General features: G+C 52.5%; 1 protein-coding gene and 1 pseudogene across 1 annotated transcript in view; both read right to left on the bottom strand.

Moving 5' to 3' along the window:
* Positions 1 to 5818, bottom strand: part of ECE1 (endothelin converting enzyme 1) — a 124808-nt gene extending 118990 nt beyond the window's left edge. Inside the window, exon 1 of the mRNA XM_005203072.5 lies at positions 5732 to 5818. Within this exon, the coding sequence (XP_005203129.1) occupies positions 5732 to 5734 (3 nt within the window). The 5' untranslated portion in view covers positions 5735 to 5818. The remainder of the gene's footprint in view (positions 1 to 5731) is intronic.
* Positions 5819 to 12478: 6660 nt separating this feature from the next.
* LOC112443418 (large ribosomal subunit protein eL39-like) lies at positions 12479 to 12709 on the bottom strand (annotated as a pseudogene).
* Positions 12710 to 12979: the final 270 nt, after the last annotated feature.

Below are 12979 nucleotides of genomic sequence, written 5' to 3'. Positions count from 1 at the left end.
GACAGGTGGAGAAGGGGGTGGGCGGAAGGACATCACCAACTGTCAAGTGCCGGGCAAAGGTGAAATGAATACGTCAGCCTGGCCAGCGTCCAGCCCCAACCAGCTCCCAGGGTCTCTGGCCATAGCCCAACAGTCCCATCCCCGTCCCCAGGGGGTTTCCCAGGAAGGCTGTTTCCGCCAAACCGAGTGGCAGTGTGGGATTGAGGCCAGGATCCTGAGTGATCGGGAGGCTGCTGCCCGCTTACAGGTCCTAACTCCCCGCTGGTCACTGAGCCTCAGCCTTCCCAGGTCCGTAATGGGGATGAAGCTGCTCCCTGCAGTTGGTGTGACGGTCACAAGGGTGACACGTAAGTGCCAGGCACATGGTGGACGCTCACCTTACCCCTCAGTCTTTCCTCCTGTAAGATAGCGCTGTTGAATTAGGTGGTTACAAATCCCCCTTTAACACAAGCACTCCAAGATTTTAAGGAAATCGAGCAGCCAGGCCCACCTCCCTGAAGTTGGATCCTCCTTCAGCTTATTTCCTGAATGTTTTCCAGAAACTTGTTCCTCTGTTTACATCTGCCCCTCACTAACTCCCCCACCAGGAGGCCTGTGGGGAGAGGGAGCCTTTCTGAGGCTTGTCAGTGAGCCGAGACAGGCCTGGGCACCCCATCCTCAGGACCACTGGGGAAAGGGCAGGACCCCCGGGTCCTAGACTCCCAGCGCCCTCCTCTGGCAGTGGGGTTCAGTCAGCACTGGTTACTCATTAAATTTTGCCCCCTGCCAGACTATACCTCTTTCAGTTCAGTTCAGTCCCTCAGTCGTGTCCGACTCTTTGCAACCCCATGAACTGCAGCACGCCAGGCTCCCCTGTCCATCACCAGCTCCCGGAGTTCACCCAGACTCATGTCCATCGAGTCTGTGATGCCGTCCAGCCGTCTCATCCTCTGTCACCCCTTCTCCTCCCGCCCTCAATCTTTCCAGCATCAGGGTCCTTCCCAGTGAGTCAGTATCTCCTTACTGTCCTCTCTCCAAAGCTTAGCTCCTTGGAAGCCTTCCATTCCATTCACTGTGGCCCAAGGAAGTAGTTCAAATGCCGCCTCCTCTGGAAAGCCTTCCCTGATACACCCCCATGGCCAGGGGGACCCTGAAGCTGCATCCCCATTTTCTACCTTGTTTCAGAACTTTTTGGAAACTTCACCTTTCTCGTTTGTTAGATCAAAGTTCCCAGAGACTCGCTAGTTATTTGCATGAAATCAGGAGAAGAGGAAGGTCCACGCCAACAGGGCAGGGGGCTCTGGGAGACCTCTAGGGCCAGACCCCCTCCTCGCTGCACCGCCCACCCTGGGCAGCATGATGGGAGTGTGAGGTAGGGTTGGGGGGCAGCAGTGGGTATTCAGACCACTGTGATCTCTCCTGGGGCCGCTCTAGCGGTCTCCTAATGGGTTTCCCGGCCTCCAGCCTTGCCCTTTCCCTCCATTCTCCGCAAAGCAGCCTCTGCGATGATCTCAAAAATGCAGACCTGACCACGTCACTCCCCTCACTGCCCTTAGGATCCAGCCCCAAATCTTGAACCGGGCCCTCCCTGTACCCGCCCACCCCGGCCACCTACCAAGCGTCATCTTCTAAGCCTGCAGGCAAATTAATTCCCGAGAGCATCAAGTTTTGTCCCATCTCCCACTTACCGCTTCCCCCGCCTGGAATGCTCTTCCCGGTCTCGCCCATTCTTTAAGGCCACAACCTTCATGGCATGTCCTCTAGGGCAGCCTTTCTCCAGCCCCAGGTTGCCCTATCTGTGCCACAGCACCCTGTGTGTCTCCTTGGTAACAGAAATCACACTTGTAATTTCCTACTCCATATCTCCTGATTGCCGGCCTGAAAAACAGACCTCCCAGTCTCATCCACACTGATGCCCACAGCCCCAGCTCCTGGCATTATGCCAGGCATACTTTTTTGGTGGATGAATGAATGGGTGGATGAATGAATGGATGCAGCACTTTGACCAGGGCGAGGCGCTTACCTAGTTAACTGAAAAGAAAAAATTGAGGCAACAAAATGTCGTAAACATTTGCTGATGGCTCCTCCCTTGTTGCTGTCACCGCAGACATCAAAGCGTGGACTTTGGCCAAGCTGTTTGTGTCTAGGCCAACACCTGAAATTTTCTGCTGAACCCACCCCGTAGCCCGCCTACTACTTAAATCCTACTTCTCCCCCAGGATAGGGCTTGGTCTCTCCAATTCCATCTGGGAAACAATGTATCTATTCTTTAACAAAAGTTAATAAGGTGCCTATAAGCAATGACCCAATAGCACAGTGGCCTGGCCACACTGGGGAAAGATACTTTGTACTCTGGGAACTCCCTGCAGACTGGTTGGGGGGCGTGTAGCTGGCCTCCCATCTTCAGTCATTTTGTTGTTGTTGTTCAGTCGCTCAGTTGCATGGGACTCTCTGTGACCCCAGGGACTGCAGCACGCCAGGCTTCCCTGTCCTTCACCATCTCCCAGAGCTTGCTCAAACTCATTGAGTCGGTGATGCCATCCAACCATCTCATCCTCTGTCGTCCCCTTCTCCTCCTGCAAGTTCTCAACAGTTTGTGAAGCATTTCTGTGTCGTGTACCAGGTGGTACTGGCCTGTGATCCTGACAAGGAGCAAATCTGCCACACTTGGCAGGAAAGGGGGCGCAGAGAGAAGGAACAGGTGATCCAAAGTCACGCAGCAAGTGGGTGGTACACCCAGTCTTGACCCTTGGAAGCTGGACCCGGTTCTCAGCTCAGCCACCTACAGTAAAGATGACTGCCAACCCTCCAGCTCAACCCCTAGTTGGGAAGGTAAAGAAACATTCTCAGGGCTCCACAAGAGCAGGCTGGGCCTCCTTCCCCCACACTGTCTGTCTGGGAACCCCCCAGACATCCAGGAGGTTTGTGCCTGCTCTGGTCCCATCTTGCTGTGTGACCCTGGACAATGTCCTTTGCCTCTTTGCGCCTGCTGCTGGGCAGTATAAGGACAACCAGAGACAGAGGCACAAAAAGCCTCCTGAGAACCCTCATCTCCCAAGCCTGCGGGGCAGGGGCGGGGCGGGGGGGCGGCAGGGCGTCTACTTGAAACCTCTGAGAGCAGCGCTGACTCCCTGTCGAGGGGTTAGAGACCAAGGTGGGAAGCTGGGGACCATCAAGGAGATGGAGACAGGACACAGGAAACAGCCCACGCGCTCTCTGAGCAGAGCCCCGTTAGGAACCCAGGGGCCAGGGGAAACTTGGCAATGCTGGCAAGAACGCTGAATTGTTTAAAACCCGTGGAGCAGGAGAGCCAAGGAATAAACACTCTAGCAGCCCTGAATCACCCCCACCTCAGGAATGAGCGCAGGGCCTGGTGTTTAGGAGAAACCAAAATGACAGGGGCCGAGGAGCCTGACGTCTGCTTCTTCCCACCCGCTTGCAGTGGACCAACTACGCACCGTGGAGCTCCGGCCCCTCGGCCTGCCCCAGCCTCCCACCATCCAGCCCCAGCAGCATCCCCTGCCACCTTCTCCTCTCTCCTGCCACTCCAGTGCCCACATGCCGACCAAGCCCCATTGGGCCCTTTCCAAGAATACTTCCCACACTCCCACACCTCTGCTCGCACAGGTGCCCTGACCTGGGATGTTCTCTCCAATTCAGATGCCACCTGCTTGGTGAAGCTTTCTCCCACCTCTCCATCCAGAAAGGAGCCCTCCCCTGGCAGCATTGCGCCACCTCTCTTAAAGACATGCCACCTGGCCTGAGGATGGTGTGGACATTTATGGACTAGTGAAAGCCCTCTTTTTTTTTTTTGTTTGGCCATGCTATGTGCCATGTGGGATCTTAATTCCCTGATCAGGGATTGAACCCGGGCGCCCTGCAGTGGAAGCGCAGCCCCTAACCACTGGGTGGCCAGGGGAAGTCCCACAGAAGTGCTCTTACCATGGTGTTTATGACCATATTTTTCCTCCCTAGATAGGACTTGGCATATAGAAGAGTTCAATAAATCTTTGTTGAATGATGAGCTAATGCCCGATTTTCTAAGTATCACCTTCCCCTTTTTCTCCCCACATGATAAACTTTAATCATTCTTCTGTACTCAGCAAATAGGTTAGATGTCAGGTAGAACTTCCTACCTGGAGCTTAAGGTTGTATCAGAAAGGAAACTAAGCTGTACTCAAGTAAAGCCCTCTTGCTGGGTTAGCTCAGCAAATCTGTACCCCATCCGTGGGAGATAAGACATATCGTCTCATTTCACAGGTGAAGAGGAAACGGAAACTCAGAGGTGATGATGTCACCTGTCCCTCTGGGGAAGTAGAGGAGCCAGAATTCAAACCCAAGTCTGTTTAAGGACAAAACCAGGGGTCTTTCTGACAGGCTGGAAGGTTGTAAGGCTCTGAAAAGTATCACCAAGGCACAGTGACCTCGCCTTCTTTAACTGATTTTTGAGAAGGATAAATTTCTCTTTCTGAGTAACTAAGGTCAGGGTGGGCTTGGAGGCAGAGTGGATGATATGACCTCAAAGTCACCCTTTTTTTATTTCCCATATACTGAGACCTTAAATCAAGTGCCGATCCACTTGGGAGTGAGCACCCTGCCACTGCAACTGTTCACGAGGAGCGATCCAGGGGGGAGGCTCCTGATCAAAGAGGTAGGTTGGATCCAAGATGGTCTCTAAGCGCCTCTAGGTGCGGAGTCAAGCCATAACTTCATTATTACTGACTCTGGAGTGGCTCGTGGTGGTGCAGGGGAGGCAGACACTCGTGGGTGAGAAAAGAGGGGACTGGCTTGAAGGGAAGAAGAACGGGATCTTCCGTGGGACTGGCAGCCACCATCACTGACTCATGCCCTCCTCAGGCCCTACATGGTGCCTTGTATCCACTCCACAGGGCACAGAGCAGGACTAGAGAGAGAATCGGAGGGGCCTGCCCTTGGAGAAAACAAGCCACAGAGAAGTAGGTGGCCTTGGCCTCCATAATGGCAAGGTGGTCACCAGGCCCCAGAGAGGTACTGAAAGATCTTGGCTTTCCTTCCAGAACAACCCTCCTCTCTAAAACAGCCTCAACGAATTCAGCCTGATCAAACGGATTTCTCTCCGGGGACTTCAGAAATACCACCCCCCCTCCCCCGCCCCCCCGAAGTCCCCATGTCCCTTCTCCCGGGTGCCACTGCCCATCCGAGTCAGTGGCCTCAGCAACCCCCTCCGATAAAGACCCATTACTGGGACATGCTGGGGAGACCAGATCGCTGGGCTTAGGGTCCCCCCAGGGGCCCCTGGTCTCTGACAGCATCCACTCTCAACCCTCAGGGCATAGTGGATCCGTAGTCCCGGGGCGCCCGAACTACGCCTCCGAAGCTCTCGGCGCAACCATCCACGACGCTCCAAGCCGAGCCTCAGTCCTAGACCCGCCTCAGAGTCCCCGGACACTCAGGTCCTACCGAATCCAGCGCTTCGGATGGTCCCCGACCCCCTTACGGAACCCGCCGAGGGTCTCCAAGCCCAGCCACGTTCAGGGACTTCCGGACACCCTAGCGCAAAACCACACCAAGGGAGCACGAACCGAAGCGGCCACCCCGACCCCCTCCAGCCGCCCCCAACGGAACAGAGCGCGGCGCCGCCAGGCGAGCAGAGCGCGGCCCGCGCGCCCTCCGACTTGCACACCTCCCCACAGCCGCAGCCGGCTCCCAGGCCCCCCGCGCACCGGGCCGGCCCCGAGTCCCACGGTCGAGGCGGGCCGGGCGCGGCACTCACCATCGCTCGCGCGCTCCGCTCCGGCCCCGCGCCGCGCTCCCGGCCCCACTCCCGGGTCTTGGCCGCGCTGCCCGGACGGCGAGATTCGCACCCCGCGAGTGAGCGCGGCTCGCGCTACTGAGCCCCGGGAGGCGGGCCCGCCGACGGACCAATGGTGAGGCGCGGGGGCGCGGGGCCCGGGCGGCGCGGCCAATCACGCCCGGGGCCGCCTTCCCCGCCCGCGCCCGCGCCTTAACTCTCGGCGCGCCGGGGCCGGGGCCGGGGGTCCGCGTGCGCACCCCCGAGGGCCGACCCGGGCTGGGGCTCCGGCGCCGGGCGCGGGCTCCAGACCTCGCCGAGACCCGGCTCGGGACCGGCCAAGGCCAGGGAGCCGCTCAGCTGCGTTCGGTGCGTGGCGCCGGGAGCCTCGGCGACCTTTGTCTTCCTGCTTGGTGCCTGCACGGAGTGTGAGCCAGGGCATTGCAGCTGCGCGCGCGCGCCCGTGTGTGTGTGTGTGTGTGTGTGTGTGTGTGCAGCTGCGCGCGCGCGCCCGTGTGTGTGTGTGTGTGTGTGTGTGTGTGTGTGTGCAGCTGCGCGCGCGCGCCCGTGTGTGTGTGTGTGCAGCTGCGCGCGCGCGCCCGTGTGTGTGTGTGTGTGTGTGTGTGTGTGTGCAGCTGCGCGCGCGCGCCCGTGTGTGTGTGTGTGTGTGTGTGTGTGTGTGTGTGCAGCTGCGCGGGCGCGCCCGTGTGTGTGTGTGTGTGTGTGTGTGTGTGTGTAAGAGTGAGAGAGGCTTGAAAAGAGGAGGGATGGAACCAGAGTGAAGGACTGATGCTTCCCCGCGCCTACACCGGTCTGTATGTCAGGGAAGGACTGTCTCTACATGTGGTTGTGTGATTGCCTGAGTGAAGGAAGTGTGTGTCTGTGTGTTTGTATGGTGTGTGATCTGTACTCTTGGGCCTGTTGTGCACACACGCTGGTATGGTAGAAAGATATTCTGTGCCTCAGCTGTAAACAAGTAGAAACCAAATCCTGTGGTTTTGTGGTGTAGCCTGTGTTTGTTCGCATGTGCAGACCTGCGAGGGCCGTGGCTATTATTTGGAACAACTGTATATGCAGCCCAGTTTGTGAAAAAGAGAGAGAGAGAAAGATACAGCCAGAGTGTGTTTTGTCCGTGTGACTTTGTGATTGTGTTGTGTTGAGAAAGAGAAATTAATGCGGGTTAATTTCTGGGATAAGTGGATGGTTAGGAGAAACAGACATTCCAGAGAACATGGGAGTTGGGACACTGAAGGATGTGTAAGAGTTCATCCTGGGCACAGTGTGCCAGGAGCCAAATGAGACCATGGAACCTGGGCAGTGTATGTGGCCACCTGGTGGGCAGGGAGGGGGCTGGGGAAATAACTCTCCCTGTTTCCGTTCAACAGCCTTCTGAATTCTCCAGCTTGGAGGGAAGCAGACAGGGAGGGGGGCCACTTGCCAGAATTCACAAAGTTTGTTGAGTGCCACGGATTGAAAGAAGGGAGAGGTGGGCCCTGCCCTGAAGGTGCCCAGATCTTCTCTGGACTGAAGGTCTGTGCCTTCTCTCCATCCTGGAGGACTGGTAACTTATACTATCAGCTGCCCAGACCATTCCTGGGAACTGCATCCTAATGCCTGGAGGGACATTCTGAGATCCAGGGAGACCGGAAAATGGAACCAGTTATCCTGGCAGTCCACTTACCAGTGATGTAATTCAGGGGATTCCCTTCTCTCTGAGCCTTGGTTTTCTCCTCTGTAAAGTAGAATTTGTAATTCCTGCCTACCCCTCAGTACTGATGTGAAGATTTAATGAGTTTGTGTACACATGGGCTCTTTGTAAGCTATGAATCACTGGAAAATGTTGAGCGTTACTCCATTTCTATAAAGTCCAAAGCACTTTGATGCTGTCAGAAGCCAGCCTTGCCTTGTGGAAGGAATGACTGGAATGGGGGCACCAGGGGACTTCCAGGCGCTGGTAGAGGGTGGCTTGTGGGTGGGAGGGCTGGGTACAGGGATGTGCTGTCTGTGAAGCCTCCTTAGGATCTGTGCCTTTTTTCTGTATGTGTCATACTCCAACAGCATGTTCCGAAAAGAAGAGAAGAAAGGTCAGGTATCCTGACCGCAGTTCTTTCGCTCGCATGATGGGCATCCTGGATTGCTGGATCAGTGAGGCAGGAGCTGGGCTGAGTACTGGAGATGTACAACAGTGAACACGACAGGATCCTGACCCTTCCAGAAAACCGAGGAGAAAGGGCGTGGCTTTTCCACTTCTGAAGGGGACACACCGGCAGGGGAGGTGCATACCCAGAGGCAGACCCTGCTCTGGCGGCAGAACCAGGACTAGAACTGAGGACTTCCAGCACTCGAGCTGTCTTCTCTGTTCCATCCCACAGGCTGCCTGGGAAAGACAGGCCCTGGTCTTCATGCTGCTCGGGGCACAGCAGGGAGAAGATGTGCTGCCCATTCTGACCCTCACCCCCAGCTCCTCGGGGGTCCCCAGTATTCCCCTCCCCAAACAGCCTCATGGGAACAAACCTGTTCTACAGATACCATGATTCCCACCCCGGCCCCATGTTACAGGTGAGGAAAGTGAACGTTCAGAGAGGGAAAGTGACTCCCCCAAGGTGACACAGCGAGCCTAGGAGGACTTGCTCCTCCGTTCTGGCGCCATACTGCTTCTGTTGGCCTTTGTGGGCTCGCTGTGCTGACAGAAACGTGGGCAGTTGTGTGCCAGGAGAACCCGATTCCCTTGTCAGGCTCCTATAGACTGGATGTTGAGGATGCTTCTGCCAAACACTCAGGTTTCTGGGTACAGTAGTCAGAGCATCAGGGCTCGAACTGGCAGAAAGCCTACCTTAAAATGGTAAGGACAGGGTCGAGCAAGCTCTAGGCATGGCTGCACTGAGGAGCTCAGATGATGTCGTCAGGATTCAGGGTCAGTCTCTTGGTCCCTCAAGATTCTTTCCCTCCCTACTGATCTCATTCTCTGGCAGGCTCTCCTCCTAATCACAAAGCAGCTGCCAGCAGCTCTAGCCATGCGTCCTAATCTCCCACAGCTCCAGCAGAAACAGAGACTCTTTTCCCAACAGTTCTAACAGCATTCGCCAAACCAAGTCTCATTGGCTGTTACTGAAATATGTATCCATTCCTTGGCCAGTCAGTGTGACCAAGGGTTCTGATTGGCCAGGCCACCGAGCCTGAGGGTCTCAGAGGTACCTGGTGTTTGAAGTCCATGTGGGTCTAGCTATCCCAGCCTCAGGACTCAGCAAGATCCAAGTGTGAAAAGTGAAAGTGAAAGTTGATCAGTCGTGTCCGACTCTTTACAACCCCATGGACTATGCATGGAATTCTCCAGGCCAGAATACTGGAGTGGATAGCCATTTCCTTCACCAGGGGATCTTCCCAATGCAGGTCCAAGAAGAATCCTCCAGAATTTGTAGAGAGGCTTATATTTCATAGGCCTTCAATAAATGGCAACAGTTTTTATTGGTATTCTTCCTCCACTTTTCCTCTGTTATCATCTTGATGGTAATGTCTAGCATACAGTGTGTACCCCAGGAATCCTTAGTGGTTAACTGATTTGGATAGGGGGTTGCTGATACCACGTACCAAGTCAGAGTCTGGATAGATTGGACAGCTATAGGTCTGCAGACAAAATGAGACTCGTTAAAAGAGCTATTCGATTTTTTATTTTGTCTTGTCTTCCATAACAGAACTGAAGCTATAGTCTAGAGCTCCTGGAGAGTATCACCAGACTCTCTAGGAACAGACTCCCCTATCACACACACCCACCCACCAGCCTGTCTAAGAGGATGTAGTAAGGAGGAGCCCGTTAGGAGGTTGGTCCAGGAGGGCAGGCAGAGCTTGTCAGATCCAATTAGACTATTTCTTGACTCACCCGATGCTGTAGAGAGGTTGCCTGGGATGGGGCTGGGGACCAGGATGTTCCAGCCTGATCCTTTTCTCCTTGGGCCACTAGCTACTCTGATTCAGTTGGGCAGTTTGAGTTTCTGTGAGGGATTGGAGGTCCATTAAGTCCTGACCAACAGTAGATGCTGTTTATCAAATGTGCCCTGGGCCCCATACTTGGCACTTTACATGATTTAAATACAGGACCATTGGAACATATTTTGGATGCTCACATTATACCTGCTTTTCCTTTACTAAAAAAAATTATTTATTTATGGCTGCACTGGGTCTTCCTTGCTGCATGCGGGCTTTCTCTAGCTGTGGCAAGCAGGGGTTTTCTCACTGCAGTGGCTTCTCCCCTCGCAGAGCGCAGGACCTAGATGTGCGGGCTTCAGTAGTTACCCCTCGGAGGAGGCTTAGTTACCCCTTGGCATGTGGAATCTTCCTGGACCAGGGATGGAACCTGTGTCCCCTGCATTGGCAGGCAGATTTCTTAACCACTGGACCACGAGGGAAGTCCCCCTCCTACCTTTCAGGAAGAAAACTGTAGTTCAGGTATCTTCAGCCTGGCTTTGTCCTGTGGATCTGAGTAACAGGGTGAGGGAGGAGAAAGACAGAAGCCAGGAGAGACAGGGCAGAGGATGCTGGAAGGGAGGAGACGGGAGAGGCTGGAGCAGGAGCCAGGGAGCCAGAGCCGTGAAGCCTGAGCTTTGAGAAAATATTTGAGGGACTCGGAAGACAGATGTGTGTGCTGTGTGCAGAGGGTGGGAGGGAAGAAGAGAAGAAGGAACAAAGAGAGGAAAAGGAATGTTAAGAAGTTATGTTGAAATTATGCATGAAATCTTTAAATGAATGAAATCTTTAACATTTTTGGAAGTACTGAATAAACATTTGAATTGCTTTTTTTGTGTGTGGTGGGGAAAGGAAATGATATTTCTAATTCAATAAGGATTTGAGACTGGCCTCAAAGTGGCTCAGCTTTTACCCAGGTTACTCTTCTTATAAACAAAAAATGAGATTACACAATAATAAGATTGCTACAATGCATTGCCTGCTTACTGTATGCCAGACAGTGTGCTAATCACTCGTCCGTATTGTTCAACTCTGTAATACCCACGGGGGAGGATACTGCTATCTCACTTTACAAATGAGGAAACCGAGGCTCAGAGAAGCAAAGCAACTTGCCCAAGGTCACAGAGCCAGAAAGTAGGGAGCAGGGATGATATAGCTTTTCTTTTTCTTTTCTTTAGGGGAGGGGCGGGGGAGGGGAAAGCACAGAGTCTTAACCACTAGACCACCAGGGAAGTCCCTGAAATAACTTTTCTGATTTTAATCTTCTGGTTAATGTAGCTTTCTTAGTTCTATTTGTTGTTGTTGATTTTTTCAGGAGCTTCAAAACCCTTTCTGCTTCTGATCATGTAGGAAAATACATAAATAAAAGTTAGACATGCACTGTCGTTGACTCCACGATTCCTTGTGATCAGTATCGTCCCTGTTTTCTACATGAAGAGCCTGAAGCTGCGTGGAACATGGTCACTAACCCAGAGTAAGGCAGCTTTCAAGTTGTGATGTGTGAATTTGTTTTCTCTGAAGGAGCATACAGGAACCGGAGCTGGCTGGGAATCTGGGCTGCACCTCGGTTACCCAGCATAAACTCACAGACTCTGAGGGCTGGACCTGAATCGGTCATCTATTCTAGTCCCTGTTTCAGTTTTTAAGTCTTTGCTGCTTCCCCCACAGTGGTCACCTGGCCCAAGTTTGACGTTTCTCAGATGGGAGACCCACTACTTTTGCGGAGCCCAGAGCTGGGGAAAGTAGGCCAGGTTGGAGCAGTGAAGCAGAAGAAATTCCTGAGCATTAGCTGGGATGAGCACAGAGACTGCCAGGAGGGACAGGCATGCGGAGCCTGGAAACCCACTTCCTCAAAGGTCTTCCCTGCCGGTAGTTTTTTTATCTTCAGCCCTTATCAGTTGAGGGGGTAAGGGTGTGGTTTTTCAAGGAACCAAGTCACCCCAGAACCACACTGCCATTTCCCCTTTTGCTTTGGCTGCTAGAACACTCTTGGGTAAGTTATATATTCCACTTCAGTTACTAATTCAGTCCAGAAGCCCAAAAAGATCTCTCCCTATCTCCTTCTAATGGCTTTCAACCTCTCTTTTAAATTCATGTTTTATTTATTTATTTTTTTTTTGGTAGGTAAACTTGAATTTATTAAATGTCAAAAACATTTGATTTTTTCAACCATTTAAAAATGCATAACTTTAGTTCACAGACCATACAAAAACAGGCAGATCAGTTTGCCAAACCCTGGTCCACATCATAGAATAGCATATAAACATGCTTTTTATGGGACTTTCCTGGCAGCCAAGTGGGTTCAATCCCTGGTTGGGGAACTAAGATCCTGCATGTCTTGTGGCAAGCACCCCTCCCCCCAACGGTTTATTTTAAAAAGGTGCTGCCTTCAGGTTCAAGGATGACACATACGTGTACTTCCTATAACAGTAGGTGTAAGAGCTGCTAGTTATAGGGAACAATAAGACAACAACATTTTTAAAAGCCAGTTCCTATTTTACAAGCTGTACTTCTAAGTACTTGGTAGCTAGAGAACATTTCTATCATTGGACAGGCCCATGTCCTAACTGACAGTATTTATTCAGTACGTCATCACAAACCATATAATACAATAACAATTCCAACGTTTTATATTTATTACTGGGTCTCAGACTGATAGTGAGGAAATAACATCATGGGCCAAGCATTACAGTAGTGATGTTTTCATTGTGATTTGGCTGCTTAAAAAAGTGGTCTTAACATGTGTGCCACACACGTTAAGACCACTTCTTATAGACCCAGCTTGCTTCTTATAATAAGACCCAGCTTGGTTCTTCTCCAATGTCTTCTCTAGGAGTTGTACCTGATTTTATTGCCAGTTTTCATTCAAATCCATTGAGGAATGGGACGATTCTGCTTTTGTTTCTTGGCCAGGAATCGCTTGATCCTGAAAGTCTTGTGAGAAGACATGGTGAGGAGAGAACTCAACCGCACATAGGATGGCGGAGAAGAGAAAAGAGCTCTTTTAAATTCATGTTTTATAATGTTTGCTTTAACACCGAGCAGCCACTTCACTGCATTTTGGTAAATGGAGAAGACGTTGATCATAAACAAAAACATTTGGTCACATGAATGTGTTGGTTGACAGCCAAAGTCAAGTCATAGAGAAATGGGAAAGGGCACAGAAGTAGAGTGGGCCAAGGTGGGCAAGCTAGATCAGGCAGGAGGGAGAGGATGTCAAGACCAACTCAGCAAATGTAACTGATCACACAGGGAAGAGGTGCTGGGTTC

Source organism: Bos taurus, chromosome 2 (genome assembly GCF_002263795.3).
Source record: "Bos taurus isolate L1 Dominette 01449 registration number 42190680 breed Hereford chromosome 2, ARS-UCD2.0, whole genome shotgun sequence".
Taxonomy (NCBI): domain Eukaryota; kingdom Metazoa; phylum Chordata; class Mammalia; order Artiodactyla; family Bovidae; genus Bos; species Bos taurus.
The sequence above is the reverse complement of the archived record's forward strand: the minus strand, read 5'-3'. Positions and strand labels throughout refer to the sequence as shown.